This window comes from Crocuta crocuta, unplaced genomic scaffold (assembly GCF_008692635.1).
Source record: "Crocuta crocuta isolate KB4526 unplaced genomic scaffold, BGI_CrCroc_1.0 scaffold125, whole genome shotgun sequence".
NCBI classification, from domain to species: domain Eukaryota; kingdom Metazoa; phylum Chordata; class Mammalia; order Carnivora; family Hyaenidae; genus Crocuta; species Crocuta crocuta.
The window spans coordinates 1,965,801-1,979,470 of NW_027531143.1; the positions used below are offsets into that span (position 1 = coordinate 1,965,801).

The following is a 13,670-nucleotide window of genomic DNA, read 5'->3' on the forward strand; positions in this document are numbered from 1 at the left end:
GCAGTATAGTTGAACACACAATATTATACTAGTTTCAAGTGTATAGTACAGTGAATCAGCAACCCTATATGCTGTGTTCACCACAAGTATATGTACCATCTGTCATCATACAATGCTATTAGAATACCATTGACTATATTTCCTATGCTGTATCTGTCATCCCTAAGACTTATTTGTTCCCATATATAATGTCTTTATCCATTCATCTATGAATGGACATTTAGGTTGCTTCCATATCTTGGCTATTGTAAATAATGCTGTAATGAATGTATGGGTGCTCTTATCTTTTTGAATTAGTGTTTCTGTTTTCTTCGGGTAAATGCCCAGTAGTGGAATTACTGGATCTTGTGGAATTTCTATTTTTAAATTTTTGAGGAAGCTCCACAATCTTTTCTACAGTAGTTGTTCTGATATACATTTCCACTAACAGTGCATGAGGGTTCTCTTTTCTTCACATCCTCACCAACATTTGTTATTTCTTGTCTTTTTGATAGTATCCATTCTGACTGGTGTGAGGTAGTATCTCATTGTGGCTTTGATTTGCATTTCCCTGATGATTAGTGATGTTGAACATCTTTTCATGTGTCTGTTGGCATTGTTCCCAAATGTTTGAAAGAATTATTTATACTACTCATTTTACCAAAACCTAGCTAGACTGTTTTATTATTAAAGTCTTCAAATTATAACTGCTTCCTTAATAACTTGAAATGTCACAGTTGAGATGCATTCTTGCTTTTCAAGTTTACCACATGGTTCTTTTTTTGTGTGTATGATGTTTGAAGAAATATATAAATCCTTTATCATCCTTCTCTACATGTAGAAAGTCAAATTTGTTTCCTTTTGTTAATAGATAATGCACTGCTCAGAAATGTGAAAGATTTAGTCTTCGGGTTCTAAAATCATTTAATATGCTAAGTCCTAATAATATTTCTAGCTATCTGAAAGTGATTAAGTCAGATAAGAATCTATTTTTTCTTTCCTCCCAGCATTACCCACTAGAACATTTCAGGCTTTTCACAGATAGTAATGTCAGTGTTTCTTTGGTAGTGAATATTTTAAAGGAACTCTTTTGGAAATTAATTTTAGAAAAAGTGATTTTTATTATATTTTTACTGCAGATGCTGTACTACTACTGGACTTCAACTTGCAATTTTTTTCTTAAGTAGGAGTTTTAAGGTGACTTTGGATATTAGCATTTCCCCCTAAATTTTTCTGGATTTGAATGGTAACCTTTTGACATTGAGTATTCCTTGGGTGGGACTAAAAAATTTGTTTGAATGACTGACAAACCTTTGTAATCTGTAAATAGGCTAGGAAGATGCTATACGTTTCTAATACCAAAGTATTTTTAAAAGAGAGTTTTGAAAAACAGGAAACCCCAGCTGTCAAATGCAAAAGAGATGAATGTTCTGAAAGAATTGCTGAATCACTAATGTAAAGCTGCTTGGCATATAGAGTAGGTGTTCCCATAGCTTTAAAAGTTAACATGTGATTGTTACCTTTTCATTATACTCTAAACATATGTACATTTACTTTTCCTTTAAATGTTCTTTGTTTTCTTTTAAGTTTACAGATTTAAAGTATCTATAGGGCTCTGTGCAATTCTTTTTGACATTGTCTTATTAATCTATCTTTCCCTTGTATTAGAAACGGGAACATCTTTGAAAAGATGACGAGACAATATAGGAGATAAAAGATGAGTAATATAGATTAAAAATATTTCTCATAAATATACAAAATATATGCAAAAAAAGCAGGCATCAAAAGTGTATGTAAATGATATGATATAAACTTTGTTAACAAAAAATACAAAACTATAAATATAAATATAATTTAAATACCTATAGGGAAAAAATGACTAGAAGGAAATATATTTAGCAGGGATTACCTAAGGTGGTTTTATTTTTTCTTTCTGTGTTTTAGAAAACCTTCAGCAATGAATATTGATAACTATAATTAGGGAAATGTGGTTTTAAAAGAAAAAATGTTTCTCATATCACTGCCCTGTAAATAGCATATCCAGATTTTAAGATGATCCAGTTAAGGTCTTATAAGAAACATTAGAAACATGAGTATTTACTGTCTGTAACCTGATACTTTCTTCTATCTTTCCTGCAGCACAAAAATTCTTTAAATAACGACTCTTAGAAATGGGCGGAGACAGAGGTGGGGGTAGTGGGATCTCATTCTGTTTTTGATAAAGTAGCTAAAATCAGATATGAAGTTTTACAAATATTTAGTTTGCCAGAACTATTAACTCTTACCTGCTACAGAAAACTAGTTAAAACCACTACCTAAGATAATATTCAAGTCCTTTACTGCTTTTGATGTTTATGATATGTAGCCTTTTACAATGTGAAATTGGTATATTGACTTGCTGGCATTTCTGATTGATATACCCCAAGAATTCTAAAAATGACACAAATTATCTGAAAATGTTAATTTAAACCATATTTTAGTATTGTGTATCTTACATTTGGATAACCTCAAATTAAAATTAAAATACCTAAAATAAGTTCAAGGGTACTTTTATTTGTATAATGCTTTTAATTTATTTTAACACAGGATGCCTAATGGCTGTAATTATTTTTGTTGTTTTTTTCCTCCTACAATAGAGTAAATAAATACATAGTTATGATATTCTGTGCTGAAATATTGGTTTCTTAATCCACTTAGCTTCTTAAAAAGGAAATGAAAATGGTAGAGCCAGAAGGAAAATAAACAGTTAATCGTGGAGGAGGAGAAAACCTAGCTCAGTACTTAGGCTAGAGGCAGCTGGGAAGTGACGTCCTGTAGCATTTGCTGTTCTAGAAAGTACAGAGACACGTAGTGAAAATGGGAGGATCTAGAAGGAGGCTGTCTCCTGTGTAGTGTATATTTATCTGTAAGTGAGCCTTTGGGGAAGGAATTAAATACAGAGACGCTGCTTGCTTGCTGCCTTAAGACAGCGAAGCTGAATTGCTGATTTGCTTTAACTTTTAAAATACCCAGCTCGGTTTATTTTTCTTGGAATCATTGTATTGCTAAGACTGGGGACGCTGTTTTCTTTCACAAAGGGAAACCTAAGTTCATTTCAAGGCATTCGAAATGGGGAAAGACTATTATTGCATTTTGGGAATTGAAAAAGGAGCTTCAGATGAAGATATTAAAAAAGCTTACCGAAAACAAGCCCTCAGATTTCATCCGGACAAGAACAAATCTCCTCAAGCAGAGGAAAAATTTAAAGAGGTCGCAGAAGCTTATGAAGTATTGAGTGATCCTAAAAAGAGAGAAATATATGATCAGTTTGGGGAGGAAGGTAAGTATTCTGTGTATATCTTTCGGTCTCTCCTGCTCTGCTTCTCCGTCTCTCTCCCCACCTCCCACACCCCCCCTTTCAGCTTTATGGTCATAATTAAAATAAATTCTCAGGCATCAAAAGTATAAAGACAAATAATGGATAAAAACAAGATTTCATCTTTGATCATATGAATGAATATTATTACATAGCTGTGAATGAAATGTATTTGCTTGACTTTTGGGGGGCATTTTGTAATATATGTATTCTACCTTTAGATTTATGTTAACATTATATATTTGAAAAGACAGCTTGAATTCCCATGCCCATTAATGAATTGTGTCAAAAGTCTTATGCAACCTGTTTTGTTTTCTAATGAATTTTCTGTCAGAACCAATAAAGATCCTTCAGTCATTTAAAATTTTAAGATTGGCGGTTCAAATTCTGGGTAGTTTATATTTTATTCGCAAAAACAAGAGAAGTTTTGCCTTTCTGATAGCAATTTAGTTTAGACGGAACAAGACAGAATCGTCTCTGAGAAGCAGAAGGCCCAGGCATTCAGCTGTAGTTGTTTTTGGCATTCCGCCTGGAGAGGAAAGAATTTTCCTGATGTCATAAAATACCAGAACAAGTTTTTAGCTTAATTGTAAACAGTAAGTGTGTGCCAAGAAACTGAGATCTCAGAAATACAATTTTTGACCTAAAATGGCCACCTCGTTAGAACAATTATTGATTCACTTTTAGGTAACATTATTTCTTCTGAAATTTTACTATCTAGGTTTTGAGGAAAGCGTGACAACTTCCCTTTCCTCTCCTTGCCATACTTTTGTTTCTTGAATTGTGAGATCAGAAACTAGTTGAATACAGTATACAGGGGTTATTTAAGATTATCCTTTTATCATTCTGGATTTTAAATTAAGTTTGTCAATCATCTCCATATAAATGTAGCTATGAAGTAAGACTATTTTAAATTGCTAATTAACAGCAACAACAAAACACTTTAATTCCTACAGGTTCTGAGATTTTTAACATTTCAAATCGGGACCAAGTTATTTCATTATTTTTTTTCTCCCAAAATATTCTCTTTTAAATCATTGTAGTTATGAAAACTTTTGTTATTTCTTTGCCTCCTTCATTGCACGTAACGTAAAGTTTTCCTAATTAGAAATATATCCTAAAATACAGTGAAGCACTAATTGCTCATTTAAAACAAAAAATACATTTATATAAGCAACATGATTGGGTAGAAAGTTGTTTTTCCTTTTTGTTTTGTTTTGTTTTTCTTTTTGATCTGAGTTGCCAAAATGCAGTTTCTGTTGTTGGTGATGAGGACCTGCAGTGTCAGGTTCTTACAAGATAAATATTGAAAAAGGCAAATAATGGCCAGTTCAATTCTGCTTGTTCCTTTATGGCCATACTAATCAAAATACAACAATTTGGTTCATCTCAAAAGCTAACCAGGATTGTGAGATACTTATAATATACTCTTTCTGAATAAGTTATTTGTGATTTTGTAAAGAAATTCACAAACATGGAGTAACACTATACATACCCATGAAAAAGCAGATATCCACTGCTTAACCCACATCTCACTGATGGCTCAAGTTTTTTTTGACTAAGCCATAGGATTCAGTGTATACTAAGGATATTTATCTCCAGAATTTTCATGTCATCCAATGAGACATTTTTCTTGGCTTAATATTACCTCTTAACTAGTGTTTTTCTTGAGTGGTATTGCTCTAGTTTGATTTTTACTGGTCATCATCACAGTGAGTGAATTTTTTAAAAACGAAAGCAGTATCATCTCTGTACCCTGAACCTTTTTTGTTCTTGATTCAGATAATTGCTAAAAAAAAAAAAAAAAAAAAGGTATTGGAGAGGGCAGAATAAATTTTTAATCCATTGAAATATATTCAGAAATATTCTCTAGTTAGGAGTTATTTGAACGAATACAGTTAAATGAAAATTATTTGGTTGTCTTTTCAAAATTATTCTTCCTTTACAGAAAAGCATTATATTTATTTGCTCTTTATTCAGAATCGCTCATTTATTCTTTGAAAAAAATTCCTTTTAGGTATACTGTTTAAATGTGGGAAAATATTTTTTCTCTTTGCCTTTCATTGGTCAGTTTGTACCTGCAGCCCCAGTTCCAGAGCGATATGTGTTTCTCCACTAGTCACAAAACACTACATGTTAGGACTCCGGAGCTGTTTGTAATTTACATGATATAGTTGTTTCCCCCAATTATTACACTCTTTTTCAAGGCCTGGGACAGTGGGAACAGGAACCATGAACTGAGAAGTGTATGAGTTGAACATGCTAAATTTATATATTTAGAAATGAAGAGAACCAGTGACCCAGTTTATTCATGTTTTGAAGATTCTCTAATATCCACAGTTTTAAATGCTGGGTTTTACCAATTTTGGACAAAACTAGAGATGTTTTAAATTTGCCATATGACCCAGCAGTTCCACCCAAATTGGAAATAATTTTACAAGTATTGTCATTAAGTGAATGGATAAGCAAAATGTGGTACATATGTACGTGTGTACACACACAGGTACACACTGGTGTACTACTTAGCATTAAAAAGATTGACTTAATATGAAACATGCTATAACATGGGTGAACCTCAAAAACGATGCTAAATAAAAGAAGTCAGATGTCAGAGGCTATATATTCTATGATTGCATTTATTGAAATGCATGGAAGAGGCACATTTACAGAGAAAGAAAGCAGATCAGTGGGTTGCCTACTGCTAGAAGTGGGAGCAGGATTTAGCTACAGAGAGTAGAGAACTGGTTGGGTTGATGGAAATGATCTATAACTGGATTGTGATGATGGCGGCACAACTCTACAACTTTACTAAAATCATTGAATTATATATTTGTAATGGGTTACTTTCACAGTATGTAATAAATAAAGCTATTTTTAAAAATAGAGAAATGTTCTCCATAGTTGAATCATTTGAAAACAAAAAACCCCACAACTACAGAAATTTAAAATTGGATTTTGAACCTATATCTACCAGAAGGTTTTAGGTTTATGGTTCAATGGATTTCAACAGAAGTTTGTATTAAAAGACTTAACAACAACAACAAAAGACTCAGTAATGTGTCCTTGCAGTATCCCAGATCTGTAACCCTAGATCCTAGATTTCTTTTTCTTTATGCCTTTTTTTTGTTTGTAGTTTATTCAGTAACTTTCTTTAAGTACTAAAAGGTAGTATTTATAGTGATCCAACTTGTGTTCAGTATATTAATCTTTATACTCACTTGTTCCTTCTTTAGTTTATGTAATCAACTGAATCTCTTATTATTTGCTATGTATTTTTAAAGATAAGTTGAAATTTTGAGTAACTTTGTAAGTCTTAATATTAATCTAGATTTTTACATATTAAATCTCCTTCAGGGGCACCTGGGTGGCTCAGTTGGTTAAGCGCCGACTGTGGCTCAGGTCATGATCTTGCAGTTTGTGGGTTCGAGCCAGGCGTCAGACTCTGTGCTGACAGCTTGGAGCCTGGAGTCTGCTTCGGGTTCTGTGTCTCCCTCTCTCTCTGTTCCTCCCCCACTCATGCTCTGTCTCTCGCTCACAAATGATAAACATTTAAAAAAAATTTTTTTAAATCCCCTTAAAGTAGGAGTTGTTTAAGTCCTCTGATTTTTTTTTCTTTGAAATCCTAATCCTTCTCCAGTGCTGCTGCTTTTGACAAACTTTCACCTAACTAACTACTGGAAATTATTGTTATGGAGAGTATGCCAAACACATATTTTTTTTTGGATTGCAAATTGGTTGGTTTGTTATTTTTAAATAATAGCTGTCTTGCTATAACATGGGCAAATTCTGGTTCTAGAGTATATTCCGTGATCATGCAAAGTGATGATCGTGCCTTGAAAACATTTTGGAGAGCAGAGGGAATCCAGTTGAATATTAAAATTTTCCATGAGCAGTCAAAATGTATCTACTAACGAGTTGACTGTATACTTGATAACATGCCTGTTACCATTCAGTGCTAGGCAATGCAAGTGGCACTTGCATAATTCATGTTATATTATTAAGGATATCGGTAGGATTTTCTCAGTCATAGTAGCCTTGTACTTAATCTGAGCCATGAACTTGACAGTTTAGTGTCAAGGAAAACCTCAAAGCTCCATTAGAGGCTTTTTGTCAGCTTTGATAAATGTCATTTCAGACTGTGTGAATCTTCTCAGGGACTCTGTAATCCTGATTGAGTTACCATTTTTGGCAGAGGAGGGAAGAGGTTTTAGGGAAAAGCCAAACCCATAACGTAGTAACTTAAAATGTTATTCATTCTTTTAATGAATTTATTATGAGTCCAAAACACTTATATTTTGTCTTGTAGAGGGTTAGATTGGGCAAGCTAATTTACTCAACTTGCTGTTAAACTATTATACTCTATTATATTTCTGGGATAAAAGATGAAATGATTGAAGTAATTTAAGCATTGGTTTAGTCACATTGGTCATGACCTTGAGCAATATACATAACTTGTCATTTATAAAACTCTGTCACTATCTTTTTTTAACATTTGGAGTTCTAACTGTACCACTAAGAATTATAAAAAGAAGTTTTGTGTGAGCCGTACATTAAAACTCCTTGTCCTGCTTAAACTTGTCATTCTTTTTCTGTAAGGAACATCTTAACTGCCATTTGGATATATCATTCAATACATATTTTGACAATTTTTCAGATTATTAGATTTTTCTAGGTCTCTCCAGATTTTTATTCATGGATGAAGGTAAAAATTTAAACATCAGTTGAGACTGTTGCATGAAAAAGACTGTATATGTTTGTTTGTTTTGAAGTTTTAATTTTTATTCCAGTTAGTTAACAAAGTGTTATATTAGATTCAGGTATACCATATAGTGATTCAATACTATATTCAAATTCAAAAATATATATGTATTTTTTAACGGAAGAAAACAAATAGGATAAAACATGCAAAACTAAGTCTCTTTGTAAGCATACTGAGTGATTCCAGTATAATTTTTTATTATTAAATCTCTCATATATGTGTATGTGTGATTATGCTTTATATAGCTTTTGCCTCTTTTTAAAGTTTAAACACACTTTAAGAATTAGTTTATTCTCTGTTCAATAAACATGAGCACCATCATTTTCAGCCCTGTTTATATGAGCAATGCAAAAATGAATAGAATGTATTTCCTGCCCTCAAATTACTCACTCTTTGAACATATTGGAATCTCTTAGTTTAACCTCTTGAATGTATCATAGTTTAAAATTTTTTAGGTTCTATTCCTGTTTGTTTCCTTAGTCAGGAATGCCCATAAGTCCCATTCAGAAACTTTGTGACTACTATAATGATATAAATTCTTGTCAGTATTGATCCTTTAAAAGACCAATATACTAATGTTTGGTGGGTCTTTAACAGAAACCTTCCTTGGTATATAGCAGGAAATGCGGTCTTGAAAGTATAATTGTTTGTGAACTACATATTACTTAGTTGAATCTTAAAGAACCGTGTCAAAAGATCACTATCTCAGAGTCTGGAGCAAGTTGTCCACAATAGACAGAAATAACCAGTCCAAAGGACTTACAGAATGTTTACAGCTCTTGATTTTAGTCTTCTTTCTATATAGTGTTGAAAAGAATCCTATCACATGGTGTGCCTAGATAAACAATTTTGTCAGATAACAGTTTAAAGAAATATTTTTCATAATGTTTCCTATTAGAATTTTTCCCCTTTCTGCCATAGAAAGAGTTCTATTTTAATTCTTAAACAGTAAAAGATGATCTAAAATGAAGCTAGTTACTATGAATATGGTATTTTATATTATTGATTATGCTCACCGATTATAATAATACTTAAAGATTTAGGTTATGTATTTTGCATTGGTTACCAAAGACCTTTCAATTGGCATCTTTTGAAAACTTACATACTTCAGATTGTCAAACCAGTGGTTTATGAGACAAGAGGTTCCCGATTTTATTTTCTTATTTACCTATGGAACAAAGATTCAGGAATAAATGATCTCTAAAGATGGGGATGTCGAGGAAGAATTTGAAAGCTAAAAATTTATCTTAGGATGGAATGATCAAAAGTAAGGTTAACTGTTCTGTATTTAGTTACAATGGCATTTCTGGCCGATCTTAATAAATTGTAACCAAAGTTGGCCAAAATTTTATTAGTAATACAATTTTTGAAAGTTTAACTTTCAAGAGTTGCAGGCTTTTTTCTAATCATGTTCATGTGTTCATTTAGGGTTGAAAGGAGGAGCAGGAGGTACTGATGGACAAGGAGGTACCTTCCGGTACACCTTTCACGGTGATCCCCATGCCACATTTGCAGCATTCTTTGGAGGTTCCAACCCCTTTGAAATTTTCTTTGGAAGACGGATGCCTGGTGGTAGAGATTCTGATGAAATGGAAGTAGATGGAGATCCTTTTACTGCCTTTGGATTCAGCATGAATGGATATCCGAGAGACAGGAATTCTGTGGGGCCATCCCGCATTAAACAAGATCCTCCAGTTATTCATGAACTTAGAGTATCACTTGAAGAAATATATAGTGGCTGTACCAAACGGATGAAGATTTCTCGAAAAAGGTTAAATCCTGATGGAAGGAGTTATAGATCTGAGGACAAAATTCTCACCATCGAGATTAAAAAAGGGTGGAAAGAAGGCACCAAAATTACTTTTCCAAGGGAAGGAGATGAAACGCCAACTAGTATTCCAGCAGACATTGTTTTTATCATTAAAGATAAAGATCACCCCAAATTTAAAAGGGATGGGTCAAATATAATTTACACTGCTAAAATTACTTTACGAGAGGTAAGTTAGTAGCAACAGGGATTCTGAAACCAAACAGAATTATGTATCTGATCTTAGGGAATTTATCTAAATAAGAGCTAATATTAAATGTTTAGTATATGTTATTTTTATTTTTTTATTTATTTTATTTATTTTATAGTTTATTTATTTTTGAGACAGAGAGAGACAGAACATGAGTAGGGAAGGGACAGAGAGAGAGGGACACACAGAATCTGAAGCAGGCTCCAGGCTCTGATCTGCCAGCACAGAACCCGGTGTGGGGCTTGAACCCACGAACTGGGAGATCATGACCTGAGCCAAAGTTGGACGCTTTACTGACTGAGCCACCCAGGCGCCTCTGTTATTTTTTAAATTCTCATAAGAACCCCCAGAGGTAGTACTACTATAATACCTCTTTTTTAAAAAAATGTTTATTTATTTGCAAGAAAGAGAGTGAGAGAGTGTGTGTGTGAGTGGGGGAGGAGCAGGGAGAGAAGGGAACAGAGGATCCAAAGTGGGCTCTACACTGACAGCAGAAAGCCCAACCCAGGGCTCGAACCCACAAACTACGAGATCATGCCCTGAGCCAAAGTTGGACGTTCAATTGACTGAGCCACCCAGGCACCCCTATAATGCCTCTCTTATGGATAGGATTATGTTTTCTAAGTTTAATTACCTGTACTAACAATTTAATGCCAACTTTAAGTGCTAGCTGGATTATGTACTATGAAACCTATACCGGGTTAACTCTACTCAGTTTTTATAGATATGGTTTATGAGATATACACTGGTATTTTATCACCTTAGTCCATGTATTAAGATTTTTTTTCAAAATTGTTAATGTGGAGTAATAATTATATAACAAAAATATTAATTTAAAATAATTGTAAGGGTACTACTTTAATATATAAGTTCTTGTTTGTTCTGATTTTAGACACTATTTTTCAAATTGCATTATAATCCTGCAAATATGGCCATGTCAGTTCCCTGCTTAAAATTCTTAAATAATTCCACATAGCATCTACAATAAAGTCCAAACTTTTTAGCTTAAAATGAAAGGTCATTTTAGGGGTGCCTAGGTGGCTCAGTCTGTTAAGTATCCGACTCTTCATTTCAGCTTAGGTCGTGATCTCATGGTTTGTGAGTTTAAGCTAACAGCATGGAGCCTGCTTGGGATTCTGTCTCCCTCTCTCTCTGTCCCTCCCCTGTTTGCTCTCTCTCTCAAAAATAAATAAAAATAAACTTAAAAAAAAAGAGGTCATTTTAAATCTGATATCTACCTATAAATGTATATACATATCCCTAAGTTTGCTCTATTATTATCTTATATACATCTATGTCATTGTCTGAGCTCTAATCTATGGAACACTGTTGTTTCTCGCTCTGCTTCAATACCTGCTAAAGGTCCAAAGCTTAGCTCAAACATTCTGTACTATCAGAAGATAAGGGGGTAAGACGGGTGCCCTTTGTCTCACAAAAGACTTTTGCAACTCTGTGCCAATATTATATATACTGTATTATTACTGGTTTGTTTCTGAGTTCCTTGTGCATTCCCTACAGTGGGGTCTGTGTTCATGGTCCCTCAGCTCAGCATCTAGCACGAATGTGTGGCATATAGTACGCACTCAGTAAACATTTGTTGACAAAACCAATAAATGTATTTCTTATCCTAGTATTTTTCCTTCCAGAGAAGTAGGTAGTTACTCTTATTCTACTCTTCTCCTAAATTTCTCCCTCTTTTCTTGTCCATTTCCATCCCTGCATTTTGAATGTCGTAATGGCAGCTTCAAACATTCCATTTCATTTCAGGGTATTGTGGAAGACATCTTTTACTTCTCTTTTCTTTTCCTTTCCTTCCCCTTCTCCTTTTCTTCTTTTGTAATATGTCTGATCATGCATGTCCTCAAGACATTTGCTAAAAGGGAAAAAGTCTTATAATTATTGATATTCTTTTAGGGGTTAAAATTTTACCTTAGTGGTTTCATCCTTCACACGTGGTTATATTTTTGTTGAGTTTTTTAAGTTTTAGAGTTTGTTCATTTTATCTGGTCTATTTCAGGCATTGTGTGGCTGCTCAATTAATGTGCCAACAATGGATGGAAGAACCATACCCATGTCAATAAATGATATTGTGAAACCTGGAATGAGGAGAAGAATTATTGGATATGGGCTGCCATTTCCAAAAAATCCTGACCAGCGTGGTGACCTTCTTATAGAATTTGAGGTGTCATTCCCAGATACTATATCCTCATCATCCAAAGAAGTACTTAGGAAACATCTTCCTGCCTCATAGAATGAAAAACTTTGTTACCCATATTTTGATAAGGCACTGAAAATATAAAAGGACTGGCAGTTTACTGATGTAGATGTGAATTCTGTATAAAGATGTGTAAATTATTTTGAGGATTCATTAAATTGCATGAATAGAGACGGGTCAAATAAATAGGCAAAAGGGATTTTTACAGTTAGAGATGAAGAGAAAACCTATTCACTGTATTTTATTTCATTTCTCCCAAATCAGAAATTTTTAGTATTTTGCTTCATGTAAAATTTGTTTTTGTGGAATTAGTGGATATATTTCTAATAAAGTACTAGCCTATCCAAGTACTTTATTTCTTTTATCTTTACATTATCAGTATGATAGGTTCTCATTTATAATGGAAATTTAAATTCTTAACTAAACTACACATGTGATATGTATTTCTAGAAAATAAAAACCCAAGTCATTTGGAAATGTGGTTGACTAGATTTAAATCTCCATATGAAATGCTGCTATAGGGCTGGTACCCATAAAAGAATATGCTAATGCATATGTTTTACCATTTTGATTTTTAAAGTATGCTGTAGCATTTCTTAATAACATAGTTGTAATGTTCTTAAGGCAGAAATTTTCATCATAAAAAGGAAATTAATGGCAATTTATCTCCTGTGGAAATCCCAATTGCCTGAATTACTGATATTTTAGAAATAGGCTGTTTTTAAAATGCCATGTGTAATTTTATGCAAGTTGACTATATATCTTGGACTTAATAAATTATAGGCACATTTTATTGTCCACTAGTTTAAAATAATTTGTTTAACAATAAATGTGTTTTTAGAGGAAATATTGTTACTTGGAATTAATTTTCCAATTACACAGTCTTCTATAACTTACTGATAATATGCTATATGTACCTTATGCAATTTCCCTAAAAAGAATAAAGTACCACTATGGTGTTAAACCAAAATACGGGGAAAATAAACACTAACTGCTGCTTATGAATGATGTTGCTACTACTTGTTATGCATATAAATATTTTACTTTTTCATATGTATAGATTGCATTTCTTAGGTGTTTTAATTTTTTAAATATATTTACGTTTAAAAAATTGTTTTCTTTTTCTTTTAACTATAGTAAGAGTGATGTCTTGAGACAAAGTTTTTGGTTCAAAAGTAGTTTTCAGGATGACTGATACATGTACAAGGTATATAGGATCCTATTACTCTTTAGCAGACTATGAGTCTTCTTTTAGAAATTCAATAAATAGGTTAGAATTACCACATACTTTTTATAGCCTTATTGCAATATAATTAACATGCCATAAAGCTTACCTTTTTAAAA

The 13,670-nt window shown here is 33.0% G+C and overlaps 1 protein-coding gene across 3 annotated transcripts in view; it reads left to right on the top strand.

The window, feature by feature from the left end:
• The window catches only part of DNAJB4 (DnaJ heat shock protein family (Hsp40) member B4), a 43,105-nt gene extending 29,774 nt beyond the window's left edge, over positions 1 to 13,331 (top strand). The window contains exons 2-4 of one of the 3 annotated variants that reach the window (XM_077771113.1): positions 3,057 to 3,298; positions 9,522 to 10,090; positions 12,129 to 13,331. In XM_077771113.1, coding sequence (XP_077627239.1) covers positions 3,088 to 3,298; positions 9,522 to 10,090; positions 12,129 to 12,362 — 1,014 coding nt within the window. In that variant the 5' untranslated portion in view covers positions 3,057 to 3,087 and the 3' untranslated portion in view covers positions 12,363 to 13,331. Of the gene's footprint in view, positions 1 to 2,614; positions 3,299 to 9,521; positions 10,091 to 12,128 lie in introns of those variants that run through there. The other 2 variants (XM_077771112.1, XM_077771114.1) reach the window with 2 other exon arrangements.
• Positions 13,332 to 13,670: the final 339 nt, after the last annotated feature.